The sequence below is a fragment of the Clavelina lepadiformis genome, chromosome 4 (genome assembly GCF_947623445.1).
Source record: "Clavelina lepadiformis chromosome 4, kaClaLepa1.1, whole genome shotgun sequence".
Classification (NCBI taxonomy): Eukaryota; Metazoa; Chordata; class Ascidiacea; order Aplousobranchia; family Clavelinidae; genus Clavelina; species Clavelina lepadiformis.
This window is the reverse complement of record NC_135243.1, coordinates 9,411,555-9,435,230: the sequence shown is the minus strand read 5'-3', so window position 1 is coordinate 9,435,230 and position 23,676 is coordinate 9,411,555. Positions and strand designations below refer to the sequence as shown.

General features: G+C 35.5%; 4 protein-coding genes across 5 annotated transcripts; 1 reads left to right on the top strand and 3 right to left on the bottom strand.

Moving 5' to 3' along the window:
* Positions 1–2,327: 2,327 nt before the first annotated feature.
* Positions 2,328–9,871, bottom strand: LOC143451605 (metallophosphoesterase 1-like). The gene is made up of 8 exons (XM_076952304.1): positions 8,180–9,871; positions 7,981–8,049; positions 7,658–7,894; positions 7,318–7,480; positions 5,500–5,571; positions 5,226–5,345; positions 3,135–3,275; positions 2,328–3,038 (listed from the first exon to the last, which is right to left on the bottom strand). The coding sequence occupies exons 1-8, from the start codon at positions 8,329–8,331 to the stop codon at positions 2,910–2,912; spliced, it is 1,083 nt and encodes a 360-aa protein (XP_076808419.1). The 5' UTR covers positions 8,332–9,871; the 3' UTR covers positions 2,328–2,909.
* A 1,022-nt stretch (positions 9,872–10,893) lies between these two features.
* On the bottom strand, positions 10,894–14,359 carry LOC143451606 (programmed cell death protein 2-like). Of its 2 annotated transcripts, none has more exons than XM_076952306.1 (8): positions 14,219–14,359; positions 13,694–13,854; positions 13,344–13,416; positions 13,155–13,235; positions 12,654–12,878; positions 12,050–12,174; positions 11,743–11,888; positions 10,894–11,206 (listed from the first exon to the last, which is right to left on the bottom strand). In XM_076952306.1, exons 2-8 carry the CDS (start codon positions 13,846–13,848, stop codon positions 11,067–11,069), a joined length of 945 nt encoding a protein of 314 aa, XP_076808421.1. In that variant the 5' UTR covers positions 13,849–13,854; positions 14,219–14,359; the 3' UTR covers positions 10,894–11,066. The 2 variants fall into 2 exon arrangements, with proteins under 2 accessions (XP_076808421.1, XP_076808420.1); XM_076952305.1 differs by having other exon boundaries at positions 14,211–14,350.
* Position 14,360: 1 nt separating this feature from the next.
* On the bottom strand, positions 14,361–15,872 carry LOC143451608 (stathmin-1-A-like). Its single transcript, XM_076952308.1, has one exon. It carries the CDS (start codon positions 15,801–15,803, stop codon positions 15,165–15,167), a length of 639 nt encoding a protein of 212 aa, XP_076808423.1. The 5' UTR covers positions 15,804–15,872; the 3' UTR covers positions 14,361–15,164.
* A 3,126-nt stretch (positions 15,873–18,998) lies between these two features.
* LOC143452988 (general transcription factor II-I repeat domain-containing protein 2A-like) lies at positions 18,999–20,438 on the top strand. The gene has a single exon (XM_076954141.1). It carries the CDS (start codon positions 18,999–19,001, stop codon positions 20,436–20,438), a length of 1,440 nt encoding a protein of 479 aa, XP_076810256.1.
* Positions 20,439–23,676: the final 3,238 nt, after the last annotated feature.

Sequence of the window (23,676 nt, the reverse complement as noted above, 5' to 3'; positions counted from 1 at the left end):
AGCCAGATAACTTAAGAAAACGTTTAACACACCATGCAAGTGAAATTGCGGTTTTACGTAAAAATATAAGAATATATTTCATTTTAAAGCAGTTTCTGAGGGTAAAGATCCAAAATTTTGTGCTTCGCGCATTTTAGGTGGAATGGTCCAATACAGGAATTTTAGCGATGCTTTCATAAACTCTTGGACCCCCCCTGTTAAATCGATCCTAGATACGCCACTACATGAAAACTTTCCAGCATTCAAAAAGCCAGTTTCTTAGTTTGGTTTTCGTGACTTCATAGGTTCAGGCTTAAAGTTTAAGCGCTCCAGTTCGCACGAGGCCGGGCTTTTTTCATACTTCCACAACCTTAATAGCATGCATACAAATATTTCAGTCAAACCTTGTAAAAAAAAGAAGGAAGGAAATTAAAGATGCAAGAAAGACTTTTGTACACAACATCCATATTCAAGAAACCTTTAGATTTTATGGAAGACATTGAAATGAATTTGAAGCTGTTTCAAGCGGCGATCTTAATATTTGCTTGTGATCGGTAATAGAACAACGTTTTGCAACCAAGAGTGTTACATGGTATCCGTCATGATATTAATATTGTGTATGCTTCATCGCGCTTTTAGGTCTTTTCATTCGGTCGCTTATTACAAAACACCAGTCATAACTTCTTACGATCGCTTGGTCTTGTGTTTTATTTTACTAGTTTACAAGTTTCAATGTCTTTAAACTTTTGGTCAAACTAAGGAAGGATATTTCGAGCCAACTTGCAATTTCATTTTCCTGCTTCCGGCGTCCATTTTCAGATGGTTAGTGGCCCGGGACCAGAAATGTTATTGTGAATTTGCCGTAGTAATTGATTTGTGTAACCGGTGCTTAGATTGTTGGTAGCCTAATTGTAAATTGTTTGCCTATTTCTTTTTGTTTGTAACGAATATGACCTACTTTAATGTTTATTTTTTGTAATTACTGAAAATGAGTAAATTTGAATAGGGTTAACCAGAAACTTGAGTGCCGCGTGTCCGCCACCATGCTGCAGGTCAAAACGAGCCCACGTGTGACGTTAATGGACACATCATTTTAAGCAAATGAGAAGTATAGTTAATCAAAGAACAGCAAAAAATGAAAGCAGAAAATGCACATTACCTGCTATTGATCACCTACCTATGGAAATGTATTCCACCCAAAACGCTTTAGCTGGTCTACTATCATACCTTATACAAAACCCAGTCATCAATTGTAGCAAGAAATGTTTAACAACTACACATTAAACAAAATTCTTTCTGCAGCTCCGGAATTTTTGCTGGCAAGTATTCTTTACTTTAAGACCAATTTTTTTGGGCTTGCCCCTCACTTTAAGAGCTGCTTAAGCAAATATGTTGTTTGCAACAGCATTGCCGTGAATACTTTCTCGCACTAAGTTTAAGTTTTCAAGTGCGACTGACGGTTTGGGTTGAAATATTTCAGAGAAGAAGTTGCCACTGAAGCAGAGGCAATGCCGCACGCATAATAATTTCTGAAGCAGAAACATCTTGCAGGTTGGTTGACAAACTCAGTGACTCGTGCAAGGTTTCCAACAAAGAGGTAATTGTCCAAATATTTGTGACAAACTGACGGCTACCATGCACTGTTTCGGATCCTGTAAGTGGAAAATCTATCACCCGAAATGTTTTTTGTAAAACGCTTTTTTTCGTAGATTTTCTTAAATGTAGATGTCTGCATACACCAAGGACGTATAATCGTATAGAGTAGACTCTGCACGTAACATGCTTAACATGTATAACGGACAAAACAGACTGCTCAGATTTGAAGATGTTTGTTTATTGGATTGGAAGCTATTTCAAGCGGCGATCCTAACATTTCCTTGCTATCGGTAATAGAACAACGTTGTGCAACCAAAAATGTTACATGGTGTCCGTCATTATATTAATATTGTATACGCTTCATTGCATTGAGGTCTTTTCATTCGGTCGTTTGTTACTGTGTTAATTTGTGGCATCCTTGACCAACCACGAATAGTTTATTGCCCAAGGCAGCTGGCGCTTCTCTGCTCAGTGTAGGGTAGTGGGGCCCGTAGCACTGCAGTATGTAGTGCATTTGGTTGCCGGGGTCTTTCATTTATTTACTTACTTATTTTTCGCTTGGTTGATTCGTTCTTTGTTTCATGTCAGTAGATACTGGAATAGTGATTTAATGAAGCCTATGTTGAGGTTAAAATGGATTTGCTTCGTCACCATTTATTTAACTTACATTTTATGGAGAAGTATCTTTGACCTCAATTATTTGACTGCTATGTTAACGCAATTCAAAGTGCCAATGAGTGGAAGCACCGGAAGAGGACTTTTCAAAGTTATATTGGTAAAATTACTAATGCTACCGACGAAAACAAGCTGAACATAATTGATATTAACAAACTACACAATTTTTACCTTTGCACGCTTACATTCACATTTCACACGCACGTGCAATTCAGGCACAATACGACTAGAAATTGTAAAAATGAAGCTCAAATCAACTACAGTAGACTTCGCCTATATCGACTTCGGCTATACCGACAGTTCGCCTATATCAAAACCTTTTTTGATACCCCAGAGCATTTTATTCGTTTATAGTGACAGTTGTAGCTCTTTTTACTCCGGGACGTAATCCCACTTACGACTTAATGACGTTATCTTATGACGGTTTAGGTTGCCTAGTTGTATTTGATGTAATTATGATGTCACTATGTCTTATTAAGCAGTGTCCACAAATTGTCATTTTGGATAGCTGTCTTTGGTTTGGCTATCGTCTTTGTCGGCTGATGAATCTCTCTTCTTACCGAGGAATTTGACTACTCCGTTTGACATCAATGACATTTGACCTTTGACATTTACGGACGCCACGTTTAGCCTTTTCATTTCCAACAGTGGCTAATCTCTCAGTGTCGTGTAACCCAGTAAATTTTAAAGAAGACAACTGCAATGAAAATAACGTAAATGCACAAAACGGTTCCTTCTGTTGGCATGTAGCAGTGCGAAACAGCGTGGTCGTTGGGTGTGGTCATCAACTATTAAAATACCAACAATAAATGTGAGTTACATAACCACATGTGGAAGTCAATTTTAAACACTATTTTGCTGCTACATGAATTTGCAATACTTACAAGTAGAAAACTTGGGTCGTTTCGATTTCTCCAGCTGAAAGATGGTATTGTTATTTCAAGCGTTCCATCACCGTGGTAGTAAGTGCAAGGGTTATGTGTATGTCCACTCAACGCAAGACGTGGTCTAAGCATATGTAGTATCTACTTGAAGAATAGTAAAAGATTAGCGCATTATAGACAACATAACAGTGAAGTGGTTTACCATAACAGCAATATACACAACGTGCGTAAGGCTTTAATCTTTCTGCTCTATATGAACAACATTGGCCATCGGTAGCAAAGCAGCAGACGGTTTGCGTTTAGCAATTCAGTTACTTTGATTCTACAATATTGAATTTAAAAGTAAGAAGCTAATTAAGATCGTTTGGTTTGAAACTAAAACAGTTAGCGGTATTCCACAATCACAATAACGCTTTGTGCAAAACTTTTATTGTTTGCCTTTTGTTAAGTTAATGCAACATTTCGAGACTTCTGTCCAACAGACAAATTGTTAATAAATTTAAACTGTATTATGAATCTTTACTTTTGACAGGAGTACGCCAATCTTACACTAAATATATTAAAATCATATATGAAAGATCCATCGACTTAAAGACTCGAGTGAGGTTTATGTACTTGAGTTTTAGAGCTTAAAAGACTCGACTTGTCTCGTGTTAACGTGGGAATTTCCGTTGACTTGACTCGAGTCCCAGAACAAATCGTATCAAATCGTTGTAAAATCGGTTTTATAACTTACTGTATTTGAGAAAAAAATCTATCCAAAATTCACTACGCAACACATTCTACTGAATGCGCAAAGGCGTCAGAAATGGATAAATTCAGATTTTATGTTTATAATTACGCCACGAGTATTCAGAAAGCCGTTGATTATAATTTTAGACCTAAAACGAAAAATAAATCGTAAATGGTGGCTTGGCATGTATTAAGACTTGAACTGGATAAACCTTGCTGACTTCAATTAACTTGGGAATATAATCAAATGACTCGACTTGAGCTGTTAGTGACTTGACTAGTGCCACGATCATTCAGACTTGTTTCCATCACTGGACAGATTACATGTACGTACATTGATAAACTTCTAAAGACATATTGTGTATGCAAATCACCTAAAGAATAACTGATTTATGATTTTTTATATTTTGTCATTGGAAACATTACAAGCGGCTTGCAAGGTTTCAGTGCATCTAGTTATGAGGAATCATTGCGAAGCACAGGACAAAGCATTCTACTGTTCACTACAGCGCCGGATTTATATTGTGAAGTGCACTGGGGTCCAGCATTGGTGGGAGCCTTTTCATTAATGAAATTATAATTTAACCGCATATGTGCCAAGTTTAGCTTTATGAACTTCAAAACCTAATTGTAAGTCTAATTAGACAAACCAGCTGTTGATATTGCTTATAATGCTATATATATAATATATATATATATGCTTATAAACCTATATGCTTAAAATAACAGGGTCAGCGTGAAAATATTAAAATACCAGTAACCATCACTGTAATATTGCGTGAGCAAATAGAACTGTGTGTAGTTGCAGTGTGTAGCATGCAGTTTAGGGTTGCTTTGGAGGGAGTCACAAAGCTTTAACAACGTTTTTATAAATCACGAACTTGCCTGCCAAGTTAAAATTCGCGAAGCGCAAAAATGTTCTGTTTTTAAATATATATATATACGTAAATACGTCCACTCCGTAAATACGTTTGTCTTAACAAGTGCTTTTTGAGTCATCGACGTATGCAGCCGGCTTTCAACTAGTTTTAAAAAATTACATTTTCCAGTGCAGTTTGAAACTATTAAAACGAAACAAACATGCAATTTCAACGTTGGGAAAATTAAAGGTTCAATTTAGGCAAAACTTCAAATTTGGTGAATACTTTTGCATTATGCATCGGTCTAATTTTGCTCATTTGTGACACAATGTAGCTGGACAAAAAATTGTTGGGGGCACCCCTAAATCCGGCCCTGGTGCACGGTACAAACTGTTCATTAGTCTCACTCTGAAAATAAGGTTTCTAATATTGTACCATCCTTGAAATTAAGAAAAGTCTGGTTAATAATTGCCAAGTTGCGTAAGTTAATAAAAATCACCCGCGTTGATGCATCTCTGCTCACAACATCCCATTTCTCCTTATATTTCTCATATTCCTTGCCACTGGAAGCATCCTCTCCTTGACACAATGCATCGGAACTTCGATACAATGGAAAGTGCTAAAAGATAGACAAGTGATGACAAACTTTGCGTTATTAATATATCTTTTATAAATCGTACATGTTTCACATGCAAGGAAACAACATTTAGGACTGTCACAAATATCAATAGCAGCGCTACAGTATGTATACAATTAGAGTTGTTTAATTGAACCTGCAGTAGAATTGGCTTATAAGGCGGGTATTGTGGCAGGGTTGCGCATTCATCACTTTCTGCGTCTTTATTCTGAAAAAAATATTGTAAATGAAAAGTATTACACATGTAATATCATAAATATTTTTAACACCATCATTGGTACATTCCTATCTCTTCAAATACAGTCGACTCCGCTTAATTCGGACACTTTGGTTCCGCTCACTTTTGGCCGAATTAAGCGGAGAAACGGCTTTGTCCGAATTAAGCGGAAAATCGATTGTTCATTTCATGGTCATGCGTAAAGGCAAACAACGCATTTAAAATACGGTACTGTTGCGTAATAAATGAATTGCACCTGCGCTATACTGCAGTAATTGGCACTGATCGCATAAAACGCACAAGAGTACGAGTAAATGAGTACGCATAAAACGCACATTCTGAGCCGCTTCCTCTCTGTCTTTAAACCTCGTCCACGAAGCATAGTCTCTTCACGTTGTTCACGCAGATTTGCATCATTTTTCTGCCAATCTTGCAAAGTACGTTTTGATATCCCCACCAACGCAACTAACTGCCGAACTGTCAAGGAAGCGTCGTCATTTTTTTCTTCGTTTACTTTAGTGAGCAATTTCACTTTTTCTTCTAAACTTTTCTGTACCATTCTGTTCTACAAGATGGTCGCAATGGTACCGAAGTAAAAGCGACTATGAAGCTGGCACGGCGTTATATGAATTCATTGTCGATCGTTACCGCATTAATCGTCATTGTTTCACCATAATCACTCATAATGCAACTGTATCTCGTGTTAAAACCAACCAAGTACTGTTTATTGTTTCATAACCTAACGATGTAACGATAGGAATTGCGAACCTGTGTCCGAATTAAGCGAAGAATTGTCCGAATTAACGGGAGTTTTTTACGTTCAATTTTTACTTTTGTTCCGTTCCCGAGCATTTTGGCCGAATAAAGCGGTTGTCCGGGTTATCCGGTGTCCGAATTAAGCGGATTCGACTGTACATTAGTTTAGATTTCTGGAAGTGAATTGCTTAATGTGAAGTTAAACAATGCACTTGCTTAAAGTTAACTGACAGATTTTGAATGATAGAGAATGAGTCTGTAAGATAACTCGGGGGGTATTAAAACAATTTTGCTGTACTAAACCGTTGCAATTAATACAAAAAATGCAGAAATTCATATTAATGGATGTTGACTAGTGCAGGGCTTCCCAAACTTTTTTGCTCGCGACCCCTTTCAAACTTCTGAAGTTTTCCGCGACCCTTCACGTTTAAATTGATTAAATTAGCAGTGCAAAACATACATTAGTCATTAGTGACATTTATTGAGATGCAAAGAGTAAAGACTGAATTCAAGCAACCAGTACTCAAAGTCTACTTACTACTTTACACATATATAGGCTACTGGAAACAAAAAAGCACACACATTTATTCAGTGTGATTGATGCGACTGCTTTCTGCTACAAAGCAAGTCCAGCCGTGGCTCAATATCTGTTAATGCTGGTCTCAAGGCGGTTTCAATGTTGATTAGGCTGGAACGATATTTTGTTTCGATTGTATTTTGTACTTCGTGTAAAATTGGTATACGCTCTGCGACCCCTGAAGTTCGTTACGCGACCCCTTGCGGGGTCGCGACCCCCAGTTTGGGAAGCCCTGGACTAGTGTATTAATTCCAACAATTTTGTACAGAAATTGTAAAACCAGCTCAAGTGATGACGATTCTCAACAAACTGCCTCGAATTACATAACGCATGCAAATTAATCATATAAATTCACTTCACCATTCATAAAAATAACTGCTGCTGCTAATTATAAAAAATTTAACCTGTGAACATTTCAGTGATCTGGAAACATATTGCAAACGTGACTCCACATCTGCACACATGTTGCAATCATCTTCTTCTAAACCCATTGAATTTACAAGAACAAACACATTGTCTTGTATGTTTAATACTTGAACATTTTTCGATTGAAAGGATATAAGAAATCTGCAAAGGTATGTAATCTTTTAATACTAAAAATGTTGTTTGCAGAACACATATGAAACTTAATAAATTCAAACATCAGTAATTGTTATACCCACACTAGTGGTTCCAGTACATACTTGAAAACTGAAGTAATACGGGTACCTATTCACATGAGAAAGATCTTCTACATTAAAATACCTATTGAGTTTACTCTGTGTGATGTCATAATGAAAGCCAACATCATGATTTCCCACGACCACATGAAGTCTGATTTTTTTGGGAGTAAAAAAAACTTCTCCAACTCTGTGGACATATCGGTTCCATTGCTCAGAGCTCGCCCATTTTCCTTCATCTGTAAGATCTCCCAAAATAAATACGACATCTGGGTTAAGCAATTGTAATGCAGTTTGGTATGACCGGTACATCTGCCATTCCCTGAATATAAAAATTTGATAAAAAGTAACTTGTACGCTGAAGTAATAAATAAAAATTTTTTAAGAATATCTTAGTTTACTATATACCTTCTTAGTTTGTCAAACCAGTGGCCATATTGTTCCCCCAATAAATGTGGGTCAGCAAGCACCATTGTTCTGCATATAAAATCAGCATCAATAAAAATCTTTCAAACAAACCATATAAAATCAAATTAACATCAATAAAATGTTTTCCCAGGTAAATGCATTAAATATAAACCTATAAAAAGATAAAGTATATACATACCGAAGAGGAGTGTCATTTTCTTTGGTTGTTTTCAGATGCGGCCAATCACAGCTCGAAATGATGACATAATAAATCAAAAACTCATTAAAAACGAATACTGATATCATGTAAACCAACAATGGAAGCAAAATCGATTTCATACGGCCACGCATTCTGCTTCCATGAAGAGCAACATCCTATCGCTAAAGTAATCAGAAGCATAAAACACATCATGTCATATTCATGAACATTTAAATGATACTGCCATGTATAAATGATTCTGCCATTTTTCTATATGATAACAAATTTACAAATACATGCAGTGTGTGTTATATATCTGTTTCGACAGCTCTCTGCAAACATTGTAATCTGGAGTATATTTGCTTGTAATTTATCAACGTTTTATTTTACTTTAAAAATATACCGGTGTGAACAAAACACACTCTTAATGTAAAAACTATGTAAACAACTAAAAAAGTTACAGCAAACAAATCAAATGACTCACAGCAAAATATGAAACTATTTTCCACTGCCCTAAGGGTTTATTTTTATCCAAAGCAAAAGCAACTTTAAATAAAAGGAAGCATAGCCTGTCATTACAAGTGTTAAGGATATAAACCAAAGTTAAATTTTATACATAATATAACCTTCTGTTCAAAAAACCGTAGTTGTTTCCAATTAGCAATCAATAAATGATTTTGCCATGCTTAGTAGTAAAGTGTCTGGAACTACAAATTATTTGAAAAATAAACAGAGACATTTTACTATTAGATACATTCTACTGGCCACTTTCATCATGAATTCATAACATTTGGATGTCCAATAGAAAAATAAGTCTGCATCATTTGGTGGCCAATAGTCTATGACCAATTCTATGCAATTTTAACACGAAAAACGATTTTAAAGCAATTACTAGCACAACAGAGAATATCTCAAATAAAGTACCAACAACAAAAGGTTATCATTTACTTATGGCTATAAACCGAGCTTGCTATAGGCCTGGAGCATAGCCTATATTAACAATTCTAAAGGAAACGCATGAACAAAAATACTATACACTACCTCACTAATTGTTTGAGCATTTCCAATTAATGCAACCAAATCTAAAGCATCGTTAACTTCAGTTAAACCGCATGCCTGAAATATGCCAGCGTGATAATTAGCAAGAATGTTCACTTCCAAAAGTGAAAATATTATCAATTCAGAAATGCAAGCTATCCAAGAAATGACAGATAAAATAGGCTTAAGACAACCGGAAGTAACAGAAACGCAACTAGGCAGTTAAAAAAATTGGAGAAATTTTGCCTGCAATATATATAGAAAAACATTAAAATTACAATTAACATTTTTATTACCCATTGGCTAGTGGATAGTGTGGCACCTGTACGCAAGAGGTTAATCAACATGCAAGTTGAACTTTTCTATTCTCACGGCGATTATTATTTTATTATAAATTAATAAATATTATTACTTAAACAAAGTAAAACTGCTTGCTTGAACGTCGATTCATAACAAATAAACGAAGTTCTGGTCTAGCATGGAAGAGCACAACCACAGAATAGATTTGTATACTAGGTCATAACTACTCGAATTGGCACGTCATTTGTTTGCACATTAGACCCCAAAGTTCTAACTGAGGTTTCAGCGCACGCCAAAATTGGGCTTCGCACGCACAAATTCTCTTCAAAAACTGTCGTACTTTTCACTTGGGTATGTAACTAAATGACTGAATACTTTATATATATAGAACACTAAACAAAAAATATTTTAAATTTCTCGAAGCTCGAAAATTGTTCAACACTTTCGTCGTTTGGGGAATCCCCACATTTAGCAATTTAAGTGAAAACTTTGGGGCTCATGAGCGGAGTTAGAAAAGTAAAATTTTCAAAATTTTTCTTTGCAAATTTAGTTTTAGTTGATATATAACAAGATTAGTCGATTTAACTTGAACAGTTTAAACATTAACTAAAATGAAAGACGCTTACAAACAATTAACGAGCAGGAAAAAGCAGCAAAGCTCAAGGAAGGGCTTAAGACGTGCAATCAGTAATGAACTAAGGCGGAGGCTGACGAAGCTGCAGCCCCATGTTCACTGGAAAAAATAGGCCCACCTGAATACGAACGTCTTTACAAAATATAAGCCTGTTTACCACAAAAGACTGTAGGTACGTGGTTTGTTTGTCCAGTTTTAACTTGATTGACATACTGTCAGGCAAGTCCTGTATGGCAAAATTCAAGTGCAGACAAACACGAAATTTACAATAGATTTATGCAGTATAAAAGTAATAGTAAAATAAGGCAGCACTTCAAAGGTTAACTTTAAATTATTTCTATCAACTTTTGCATTAGGTATTAGGCTATATGAAATACGTAGCTGTGTGAAACTTTCCATTCTCTTAATCATATTTTTGTGATAGCCGAGGTGAGTTTTTCTAACAATTATTGAAATTATGGGACATTAGTTATATGTTTTTTAGTTGATTTTTTATTCGCAACTTTACAGGAAATTGTTCCGTGACCTTATTAAGAATACAACTAGTTTTACAACAACTTTTTTAAATAAGTTTTGAATTGATTGTGTTGTTTGTGATAATTTTGAAACGCTAGATATTCCAAATTGAGCGTTTATACTTAAACCTCAGTTTTTGACGTAATGGAACCGGAGCAGTGGTATCAATGAGCTCCGGAGCTGGAGCAATTTAACACTTATGCCTGCTCCAAAACCCTGTTGGTAACCTTGCTCTTGTCACTTCAGCAGATCGTGAAGTAGGACAAGGTAGGATAATGGGTTCAAAACCTCATATTTTAATAATTTAGTTTGAGTAATTTCGAGAGCTTGGTAATGAAACATGTTTCGTCATGTTAACTCTATTATATTTAAAAAATCGTTTCAGCTTTGCATTTACATTCAAGTTTTCTGCGATTTAAAATATTTTAAATCAGGATCAGGACAGTAAACAATGTGTTCTTCTTCTTTTGCGGCGCCTTTCCAGCAGTTCTTTGAACATGAATAAATAAGGATGGTGCCAAACTCAACTTCTGCAGAATCTGCAACAGATTAAACATTTCTATTTACTGCAAAACAGAGAATTAAAATTTAATAATATACATTGAATTAGATTAGAAAATTAGAATTTGTGAATGACACCAGTAAATAATATCAATTGAAAAACTGTTTTAGAAGAAAAACTACCTGGATTAACGCAACGCACTATTGTTCAGAAGTGACCAACAATTTTTTAGCAAAGCTCATATACTATGCAAATTAAATACAGCAGTGACATATTACTTATTCAAGAGCAAAGTGATTCATTTTTCATTGTGCAACGTTCAGTTTGCATAGTTAGTCAAAAGTATTAAGAACTTAGTGTCGTTGTGTTAGAATCAATAATTTCAAGCTATCCACAAAATCTTGAACAACAGTTAGCCCAAATTCAAGCATGACTCATATGGCAAACATTTTGATTGCGTAATAGATTGAAACAGCCAAGATCAAGTGTTAATGGAATAAATAAGTCTATGGTGCTTAAATTTCTTAACAAAAGCGTTAAGCAAAGACAAAGTTGACCTGAAGGAGTCCTCACCCAAATCTAGATTTTTTAAGTATGGGATTAACGCCGGCATCAATTGAAACTCGAAACCTCTTTTACAGCCACAAGATGGGCAGATTGGTACAATTGATTGATTACCACTTTCTTTGATATGAACAGGAGACCCCATCCATGAATACCTGAAATAGAGACCACACACGTCGATGATGCAATACTGAAAACGGAGAAAATTGCACAACTTCTTTTATGACAATTAAGTAAGCATATAATAAGAATTAGCATAAGAAAAGCATAGCAAGCATAAGGAATATATAAAATAAATATATAATAAATGACATACCTAATTACTTGTCCTGGACATATGTCAATGACTTTTTTGAATTTATGCAAGCAATTGTCTTTCCGTTCGGTCTTCTCATATGCTTCAGTGTGCAGTGTTATTCTGCATGATTCAGTATGGTCTTCCTGTCGAGGAATTGTTTCATGATAACACACCTAATAGCTTAAATAGATACTATATACTGTAACGCATATATACATATACTGTATATATTATTCATAATTGACGGAATTTGAAAATATACAAAATGCATTGCCATGCACAAAGCACATGATATTTGGCATGACGTTTTTGAAAAGATCATTGTTGACAATTTACAGCTACACATAATGTTTAGTGATTAAAATTAAACTAACAGACAATTTTAGAGAAAATAGCAAGACTTGATATTTTTACACTTTATATTTTTATTTTCCAAGTTATTATATCAAATCATGAATTGACAAACAAACGACTACATATCAACATTGTTATGGGCTTAGAGTGGTTAAATGAAATTAGTTAAAAATAATGAAGTAAACTACAACATAAAGTAGTTGGTTTTATGTCTTCCTCAAAGGAATGTAGTATTAAAATCGAAATCAAAAACGTTCATGCTCCTCACCTCTGCTTCATCATTGTATTTTTTTATCAATTCATTAACGTAAGTATCGTCCACAGCCCTATTTTCAGCCGCCTCACATTCAAATACATTGATATAATTGGAAGGAAAGCAAGGCAATGTGGAACATTTGGAAAGCTGAGGGAATCGCGTGGTATAGGGCATATTACCACTAAGGGATAATGACTCAAGGCCGATTGCTAAGTCTGAAGGCTTTGAAGAAGTTGTCTGCATTGATCATGAAGAACAATGTGAATGATTAATTTTAATAAGTTAAGCCATTTTTGTTTCAAAACAAATATAACCATCTTGCAGTTCATTTATTCACCTTCAGTAAATGTAAGTGAAAATAAACACCAAGGTACCAGCATCACAAACAGCTGGTAAAATTAATAAATCTTCAAAAACCTTAGATGTACTCCTTACAGACTTACATCTTTGTTGTTGTTAAATTATTTAATGCTGCAAGATAAAGTAACTTCTAATTTACAGGATGACTTTTACCTCTAAGTCTTCAATCACACTTTCTTCTTTAAAATCATCATTCCATTCATCATCATCATCATCATTCCATTGGCAAGAACTCTTCAAAATCAAGGAAAATAGGTTTTATTAAGCATTGGGTGAGCCTTTTGACATATATATATACAGTATATATATATATGTAATGAGGACTTTGTATGTACAACTCACATTTGGTTTTGAAACTAATATTGCACTTGTCTTGGGACCTTGTGGTAAACACTGCATTCTGTATACGGTCCATCTACATATCAACAATAATACTGAAAAATTAATATGAAACATATTGCATATGTAGAAGATGTAGGATGTCAGCAACAATTTTACTTCAAATCGATTAACTATGGAAAATTAGTCTCAGAAAAGTACCAGTGAGTCACAGAGTTAATGTCATTTCACTCATTAATTATTCAAAGTTGTATATCATGTCAGGAAAGTAGGCACAATCCATATGTTGCAGGTAAGTAAACACTAGGGGAAAAATCCTGATTTAATCAAATTAATACAAAGCTAGCTTTTACCCTTCATTTGTGGTCCAACAAAGTTTGTCAGAACAACAGAAAACATACATCGTCCTGTGATAATCTGATGAATCAACTGGGCAGTAAACTTGCACAACAAGTTGCGAATATTTCCCACATTTTTTGCAGACTGGGTGTTCTATATCACTACTCATCAAATCCTGTGATGAAAAAGCAAAAATAGATTTGTGATACCAGTTTTTGACTTTCAACCAAACAGCGATGCAATTAAATAAAATCTTTTCCATGCTGCAAATATGTGAATAAAATTTAAGCCAGAGATGCTTTATTTGAAGACTCAGCCAATACATATTAAGATATTGTGCTGCAATTTTAAAATATGATAGGATATACAGTAAATGTTCAAATGTAAATGTTATAATTTCAACAAGATAACTATGTTTTTTTATGATGAATTTAATACAATATACTTCAAAACATATTCAAAAATACTGAGAAGTATATTACAACTTACTCAGTTTATTACAAGACAATCACGTGACAATGACACACTTACTGCTTCACCTCCTATTTTATTGGTTTCCCATGACACCTTCCTTGACTCTATTCTGGCATCTGCGACTCCAAACAAGACATGCTCCTTTTCCATAATGGCAGATTAACAAGAGAAGACAGAATAAACTAAACTTAACAAATAAAGACGTAACTGCACAAAACATTAAACAAACATGAATATGATGAACAATGTGACTGAACTACGAATTTAACTTGTGTATTTCACTGCGAGCGTGACTTTACAGGTATTCGGAAAAAAATAAGCAATATGAAATGGTTAGCACATTGTAGCGAAAGCTACATTCTACACAAAATCCAAACAACAAAAAAGAATTATTAAATTGACGATGGCAAACCTGAACTCACATTAAGAAATCACAATGACAACGAAAATCTAGGGGGCAAGTACTAAGCATGAAATATTAAAAGGAATTTCCAGATAGCTACAAACAAACTTAAGTAAACAGCAGCAGAAGTCTTGAAGATTTGTGACCACTTACTTTTACTCCATACATATTACACAGTTCCAACACTAAAATTCTCACAGTTACGTGATTTGCTTGGAGAAAAAACATCAACAGCAAAATGAAAATGAAAATGTACAATCCTGTAAGTATGAAGCCATGATGGCAGGATGCAGTAATTTTTGTAACATAAAATGTATGTGTTGAAAAAAATGAAAAACTAGTGTAATAATTGACAAGAAATATCAATCAATAAATGCCAAGAACCACTGAGAAGCCAAGCCAACAAAGTACGTGTTGGCGTTATGAAAGAAGCATTTTTATTGGAATGAAAACAATTACCAAGATATAGTGAAGCACAAACTTTTTAAAATATCGATGCCGAAAGCAAATGACAAAAAGCACCAGCTTTTCCATATTTGTTCATCATGCTCAAGTCTTAACAACACAAATTGCTACCATTATAAAGAACATGTTTACCAGTGATGTTTTTATGTAGAAATCGAATTTTCTTTATTGTTGTTCTCTGTTTCCAACAACTTTTTCTGGCGAACTTGCTGCGCATGATTTTCTTTTTCCTGTTGACGATCACGGACCTGTTGAAGTTGTTGTTTCCTCAATTGCTCGCTCTTCGAGAGTCTCTGCTGGAGTTGTGCATCTCGTTGAGTGCACATGTTATCAATCTCTCTCCGCACCTTTTCTTTCAGCTCTTCAGGCTTCACATTCAGAGCTCGAAACTTATCAATTTTGGCCTGCAACTGCAAACCATAATTCTCCTCGTATTGTGACATCTTCTCCTTCAGATGTTTCTTGGCCCAAGTTGAAAATGAGTCGTTGACCTCTGCTTTTTTCTGTTTAACTTTGAGCACTTTTTCCTCTTCTGCCTTCAATTGGTTCAAAACAGCCTCCTGCATCGCCTTTCTACGATCTTCAGCAGCTCGCATTTTCGACTGAATCTCATCAAACGAAAGCTCTTTTTTGGGGGGTGGTGACTTCAACGGACTAGGATTAGCATCTACACTCTGACCTGGGAGTTTGATGATGACCTCAAATGCTTCCCCAGATTTTCTTTTATCAATTGCCTTTACTTCCATTTCTTTAATATCGGAAATTCTCTGGTCAGTTGCCATTCTTTATCTGTTACAATAGACTACACTGATTTTACAAAATCAAAAATCTGAAATGAAACAGAAAAAATGCTTAGTTAGAAAATGAAACAAGACTTCTCAAATGTTTTGACTTCATAAAGCGTCCTTCCTTATCCATCCTATACCTAGAAGTATCTACGAGATCAAAATTATTAAATTATGAATACAGAATTACACTAAAAGAAAATGTCATGTCTGGAAACTTTGATGCTGTTACACTTAACTGGTGGGTATTTTGTTAAAAACTGGTTTTAGAAGTGGTATAATTACAGTGTACCAATAATAGCCACTTGTACTGCAACTGCCTGAAAAAGTTTAACCGAATGCAAACTTTAAATATGGCACTAGTAAATAGTCTTGACATAATTGCCAATTGCGAATTGATGCCAAGACAATGAAATGGGATGTGATTTGAGTAATTTTCCACCTTTAGCATTTAATAAAATTTGTATGGGTTCATATAAATTTACTGTTTGTGATTGAACATGACAATACATGCATCTACTTTCCAACAATGTAGTTGTAAAAACATAATTTCTTTCTTCTAAGTAAAAAACAACCTTTTTTCAGATGACTTCGCTATACCCAAATTACCCCCGGGGGTTTCTGGATGATTTGAGTACACAACAAAAAAAAGTGGAGTGGGTGAAGTAACTCTTCCAAATACCTTCTGCTGTGCAATATCTTCCATATCTTCACGAACAGAAAAGGTACAGATGCTGCCTTGTTGACGGATAGCTTTAAAGCTAACAAAGTGCACTTGTAAGACGAAAGACAAAGATTTCTTCTACTTAGCCAAGAAACTTCCTTTCTCCATACTGCATAACCACCCAATCTAATTTTTGAAACTCCCCACTCAAAACTGGTGTGATTCCAATCATTTTTTCTTGCAATTCTTTAGACGTTCTTGTAAATAAACTTACTGCTTCTGCATTTTGTGCTCAAAACTTTCATCTAAATCTGTGCTATTATTCAAAACTAAGGAAATGTCATCTGAACTTGAGCTGCTACTAGTGCTATAATAGGACTTCTTGTTTATTTGTTTTTTTTCTGATCGCTTGCTTCTGCTTTTTAGACTACTATGTTTGACTGTGTTTTTCCTTCTTCAGCCTTTCAATACGCTCTGGGGATGTTAAAACTTCTCCTGCTTTTGCCTGGACTCTTTCACTTCTTTTTCTATTGTTTTCTTGGGCCTTTTATTTTTGTGGAGAGGACACTGGCTACCACTGCAGTTACGGCTTTATTTAGGTCTTTAACAAAGTAATTGGTGTTTTGTCTGTTTTAAAATCTGGACTTTAAGCTTCCACGGCTTTTAATCATTATTATTGAAGTTTACGTTGATGGGACAAATTTTTCCGTAACATTTGTAGTTAGTGCAGTATTTAGGTTAATACGTATAAATACCAAGCGGTCATTTTTGACCGCTGTTGCATTTTGTACTTTCTTGCCGTGGAATTTGCTTCTGTTACCTTTTTTTCATTGTAACACATCTATAAACAGTGAAGTTATCCTACTTTTGCATGAGAAGAAAGTCAAACCTTAGAAGAATAAGTCAAATAGTTGTTTTCTCTTGCTCTAATCCTTACTCTAAAAACTAGAGAACTTGTTAGCATTTCTGTGAAAACTAGATCACTACTCGGTTGTGGATAAGAGATGTAGAACTTCTGGCTTTAGCGCAGCTGGAAGTTGCAGCAGCAGTGCATGACAGTGTAACATTGCGGAATTACGTAACTGTGTTACATAGTTATGTTGTAGAACAAAGTTTTGGCTGCTTCGTTTTCTGGAAAAGATTTGTGGAAGCAGGGAATGAAAGTTGTTTTTTCTGGATTGATAGAATTTTTACCCGAGTTGAACAGTAATAACTTTGCGTATTATAATAATATCAGGTAAGGTAGTACCTTGAATTTGGTATCATTGGTATATTTGGTACAAATCAGGCAAACTGATGAATTAAACAAAGTTGATGTAGGCAAGTTGTACTGTATCTATACTATGCATTATCTTGGAAATAGGTTAGGCCAGAGGTCGGCAACCTGCGGCTCCGGAGCCGCATGCGGCTCTTTCAGCCCTCTGCTCTGGCTCCCGTGACTTTAAACACTGCGAGCTTGGGCAATACAAAAAAAATTGTTGTAAATTAATAACGACTCTATAGTTTAAACTAGTTTTGTTGAAAATTATGACTTACAAATCCGTTTAGTAAATTTTTCATTAAGATTTAATGCTTTTATCTTGCTAAGGAGAAAACCCTTCAGGACTGTTTGGAATAATGGCGGCTCATCACGGCTTACAATGCATGTATGCGGACAGATTCTGATTTGCCCGCCCCCCTCTGTGAAACGATAAAGAGCATATTGTTACGTGTTTACCGCACAATTAATGTTAGCATTATCTTATACCTGGCAGTGTCACGATGCAGTGTGTAGTGGCCTGTAGCATTTTGTAAACAGTTTAAAAGTATCAGATACTCTTTGTTAAATATGTAAATCGCCATTAGTTATTTATCAGTAACTTTTGCAAATTTGCCAAATTATTGCCAGTAGGCTATACCAGAGTTATCTTTAATAGTAAGCCTAGTTTCCGTAGTCTAGAGCAGCATCTAATTGAAAATCTTTTAGGTAATAAAGAGTTTAGAAACGATATTACAACAAAACAGTATAGTCTTGTATCGATTAATAATTAGCAATGGAAAAGTGTAAGAAGAGAAAAGTTGCGGACGAAAAAAGAATGTTCAACCCCTCATGGACAGATTCATTTGCTTTCATTGCTAGCAAAACTGGCTTGCCGGTATGTTTGTTATGTGATGAGGAATTAGCAAACAACAAAAAATCAAACGTTGAAAGACATTTTCTGAATAAGCACAATGTCTTTGCAGAAAAATATCCTGCTGGAGATCAGCGAAAAAAAGCAGTTTTAGAACTGCGGCGGAGAGCCAATTAAAGCAAAACTTTTTTCAGTAAGTGGATGAACTCATCCACATCAAGCACTTCTGCTAGTTTTATAGCGGCTCGAGAGATAGCCTGTCATGGAAAGCCATTTACAGATGGAGAATATTTAAAAGAGACATATATCAAAATATCAGAACATCTATTCTCAGACTTCAAAAACAAGAATAAAATCATTCAGAAAATCAAAGACATGCCCCTCTCAGCAAAAACTGTCAAAGACAGAACTATTAGAATGGCATCCAACATCAGTTCTCAACAAATTTCGGATATCAATTCAGCCCCAGGATACTCTATTGCTTGTGATGGTTCAAAAGATATCAGTGATGTTGAGCAAATATCGCTGTTTTGCAGATACCTAAATTCTACTGGATTAAAGGAAGAATTGATTGAAATAATACCACTAAAAGGCCAGACGCGAGGTGAAGACATCTGTGGGGCAGTTTTAGACTGTCTCAAAACAAAAGAAATAAACACAACTCACTTGGTTTCGGTCGCTACTGATGGCGCACCAAATATGGTAGGAACGCAGCAGGGGTTTGTGAGTTTACTTCAGAAGTCATTGGATAGAAATCTGTTGACGTTTCACTGTATGTTACATCAGGAGGCATTGTGCGCTCAAACATTTCCCCGGGAGTGCAATGAAATGATGAATCTCGTCATTCGAGTAGTAAATAAAATAATTGCACAAGGATTAAACCACCGACAGTTTCGTTCATTATTAGATGAACTTGATAGCACATATCCAGATCTGCGGCTACACAACAAAGTTCGATGGCTGTCCCGAGGGGAGGTACTGAAAAGATTTGCTGTGAGTTTGGAACACGTAAAAACATTTTTAAAAATCAAAGGGCTCTCTTTTCCTGAATTGGATCAGCCAGATTGGGTAGAAAAGTTGCATTTCATGGTGGATATGACATCGCACCTCAACACGTTGAACAAAAGCCTGCAAGGAAAAGGTAGCACAACCCTGCAGATGCTGGAGGAGGTTTTGGCTTTTGAGCGCAAGATGACAGTGTTTGCCAGAGACGTACAGAGAGGTACACTACTTCACTTTCCCTTTCTAAAAGAGTTCAAAGAAGCACACAACCAGTTAAATTTTGTTTACTTTCAGCAAGCTATCATCGATATGCAAACTGTGTTTCAACAACGATTCTGTGATTTCAGGAAGGAAAAAGATACGTTATCCTTCCCTATTACACCTCTGGAAATCGATCCATTACTGCTGAATATGACTGCATTCACAGCTGTAAGTCAAGCTACTCTTGAGCTTGAACTGGCCGACATAGCTGACAAGGATGTGTGGGTATCTAAGTTCCGAAGCTTGAGAGCTGACCTTGAAGATCTTGCTCGCCAGAAGGCCACGCTTCGTCAAAACCACAAATGGAGTGACCTTGAAAAGCTTCAAAAACCAGACAAGCTCGTGTTCGATACGTGGAATGCCATACCTGACTCTTACATGAACATGAAAAAATATGCATTTGGAGTTCTGTCGATATTTGGATCAACATATTTATGCGAACAAAGCTTTTCGGTCATGAATTACTTAAAAAATGAACAACGCTCACGCCTAACAGATGAGAGCTTGCAGTCCCAGATGAAACTCAAAGTGTCATCTTATCAAGCTAATGTAGATGTGCTGTGCAGTGAAATTCAGAAGCAAATATCGCATTAGCTGGGTGGAATAAATGATTATTTGAAAGTGTTGTGTTTAATAGTCGGGTTTTGTTTGTTGAAATTACAGAATATTCGCATGTACAAAGTAAAAATTTTAAGAAATTCTGCATGAAGTGTAGGCTATAATTACCTTTTGTTTTAGTGGCCAACTCGACAGTTACATGTTATGGCTCCGAATAGGTCTTAATTTAAATAAACTTGGGAACATTGGCTCTTTTAATGCTAAAGGTTGCCGACCTCTGGGTTAGGCGTTCAACAGAGGGAATGTAAAAATTTTTGAGGACATTTAGCTCATTTTAAGTTTAGAAAAATGGAGATTCCTCAAGAAATGGGAATTCTGCTAAAGACTAGTTTACTCGCTTTCATCTTCCCATTAATAGTGAATTTGTGAGCAAGCTAAAAAAATCTGCACTTTACTATATGAGCCAACTAAACTGATTTTAGCCAAGCTCACTATATCGTTCGCTTTCCCTGTTAAATTACCAGAAGCATTAGACTAAACGCAAACATTTCATTGAGTACGGTGTTCATTGGCCGTTAACACCTTTGCAAAAAAATGGAATACTATTCGATAACGAAGCCTGAATATGTTAGTTGTCATTCAGTGCATTCTCCAGTGCAGTAACTAACAGTAACACCAATAAGTCTCTTACCTCCATTCTCGAAAATTCTAAGGAACTGAATGAATACAAGCTTTCTGAATAGGAGCAATTTTTTCTTTCAAAACCAATTCGGGTTTCGCAAAGGTCATACCACTTGCCATGCAGTCTACAAAAATCACACATGCTTTTGAACAGGGGAACTCAGCGGTGGGAGTGTTCTTGGACCTTTCCAAAGCATTTGACACAACTAACCATGATATTCTACTGGCAAAATTACATTACTGCGGCATTGGAGTAATCGCAAATAATTGGTTCAAAAGCTATCCTTTTTATCGTAACCAAGTAGTAGATTTTAATGGAACCTTATCTAGCTTAACTTTCCAAATGCAAAACAGAGTTCCACAAGGATCGATCCTTGGACCTCTACTTTTCCTCATTATGTAAACGACTTTAAAAATTGTCTGACAAAAATGGATGCAATTATGTTTATTGAATACACTAATCTAGTTAAACAAGGTAATAATATCAATAAGTTAGCATAAGAAGTTGAAGCTGAATTGGTTACTGCTCAAAAATAGTTTATTAGCAATAGGCCAACTCTGAATTAGCTATTAATCTGACACTACTAAATTCCACTTGGAAAGAAAACCCATTGAGCGCATAAAAAGCACTAAATTTTAGGTCTTTATTTCCAAGAATAACTTTCTTGGAAAATCCACAAAACAACCTGCTCCAAAATCTAAGCATAGTGAGAAAAAGAAAATCCTATTTAAACAAGGACGACCTAATTACCCTTTACCACTCTTCAACAAAGAGTTTTACTCGATATTGCATAGCCTACCTGTTTGGAAGCATGATCGGAAATTTTTAATGAACAGATTACAAAAAATCCACAATGAATTTTAAGAAATGATAACTTGAAGGAAAAAGAACAATATATTGCAGTCAATCAAGAGATAGTTTAACCAAAACACATGTGTGTTGATCCATAAATTTAGGCAACAAATTTTATATTCTCGTTATAACGATTCTTTTAATGAAAAACTAAACATAAATATTAGAAATAGCTCTTAATCTTACACTTTACCTTTTTCAGCAAACAAGTCATTCAACAATCTTTAAAACACTTATTTACCTTCATATTATCATAATTTTGTTAACTTGAACTTTTTTATGTTACTTTTTCTCTTTTGTGCACATTGCAATGGGGGCAGTTACTTGCCCAAAGATTAAAATGAAATTTTGTGCTGTTTCTTACTTTGTCTTATGACAATTTCATGGTGGTTATGCTTTCCTGCAAAATCTAGCAAGCTATCGCTTTTAAGACTTTGATGATCAATAGGCCTAGGCCTATATACCTACGTAATTACGTAACAATAAAAATTGGAACGTAACTATAATTTGTAGATACATAACCTTTTGAACTACGTCCAGCACCAAGCAATGCGCTTTGCGAACATTTGCCCTCGCCCTTTTCCATAGTTTCCGGCGCCCCTGCCAGAACAATTTTTCGTTCCCCAGCACATGTTTAAAGCAAGAAATAAAATGAATGAAGTTCCGGCGTTTACGTTGATGAACCTCATGCACGACAAGCACACGGCACAGACTGGAATTTTTCTTCAGCGTGGTAACCATATAGGTGAGTTTTGGGTTTGGCCCTAGCCAGACAAGTTCTGGATTCTGGAATAAGCTTCAAATACCCGCTAAATTTTTCCCAAGAAAAAAGGTTCAAAGGTTAGTGTTTGTATCCAGTATATACACAACGTATCATTCAAAACTTTTCTTAAAATATTGCTTTATTCTCCGACTGTGCATCATGAATCCATTTGGTAACAACTTGGGTAGTTTTCCAATATTGTGGCGTACAGTGCCACTTTTTTTGAGTGATAATTACGAAACAGATGTAATCAGTTAATCACTGTCGTGGGTGCGGTATGCGCGCTTTTCGTACACGCTGATTCTAAAAAGAACCTGGGTTTCTACAGGATGCACACTCTTGCATTGCCCAAAGAGTTTTGAACAAGTGTTTAAATTGCCTGTTTGAAGACATCAGTCTTTGTAGAAACACTATTGCAAGAAGAATAGAAAAAATGTTGAAGATTTGTCAGGGCAATTAATTATCTTCGAAAACAGATGAATTTCAATGTTTTCCCTTGCTTTTGATGAAAGCACTGACATATGTCTTGCTCACTCTTTTCTGACGTTGTTAAACTCATAGGCGTATTTCTTAGACAACTCCCAAGAGCAACTTATCAAAACTTATTTCATTTTACTGCAATGTAGGTAAGGTTAGTGTTAAGCGACACACCTTGTTTATCTTAATGAATTTTTATTAGTGTGCGGATACCACTGTACAGGGTTCAACATCAAACTAATCGTGTTAGCGAATTGAAGAATGTGACCTGAAGTGCATGAGTCAAAGTAGATATTTTAAGTTAAATACATTTTTAATTTTGTCAAGTATGATCACAAATGAAATGGAAATTTTTGTTAAGCTGTTTGTTTTGTTGTTATTTCTTTTTTAGAAATTTCGATCTTTTCTCATTTTGCTCTTGTGTCGTCATTCTGCTTTATCTTTGTTTCGTCACTTCGTCTTGGTTGCAAACATGTATACCATTGAGCGATTTGTGGTAA

Excerpts from the sequence above, each read along its gene's own strand:
- LOC143452988 (XM_076954141.1), top strand. The coding sequence starts at position 18,999 with ATGGCATCCAACATCAGTTCTCAACAAATTTCGGATATCAATTCAGCC.
- LOC143451608 (XM_076952308.1), bottom strand. The coding sequence starts at position 15,803 with ATGGCAACTGACCAGAGAATTTCCGATATTAAAGAAATGGAAGTAAAG.
- LOC143451606 (XM_076952305.1), bottom strand. The coding sequence starts at position 14,303 with ATGGAAAAGGAGCATGTCTTGTTTGGAGTCGCAGATGCCAGAATAGAG. Across the intron at positions 13,855-14,210 it reads ATAAAATAGGAGGTGAAGCA|GATTTGATGAGTAGTGATAT; the intron begins GTAAGTGTGTCA and ends TTTTCATCACAG. Across the intron at positions 12,879-13,154 it reads GTGTGATTGAAGACTTAGAG|ACAACTTCTTCAAAGCCTTC; the intron begins GTAAAAGTCATC and ends TGATCAATGCAG.
- LOC143451605 (XM_076952304.1), bottom strand. The coding sequence starts at position 8,331 with ATGCGTGGCCGTATGAAATCGATTTTGCTTCCATTGTTGGTTTACATG. Across the intron at positions 8,050-8,179 it reads GAAAATGACACTCCTCTTCG|AACAATGGTGCTTGCTGACC; the intron begins GTATGTATATAC and ends TTTTATATGCAG. Across the intron at positions 5,346-5,499 it reads ATAAGCCAATTCTACTGCAG|CACTTTCCATTGTATCGAAG; the intron begins GTTCAATTAAAC and ends TCTATCTTTTAG.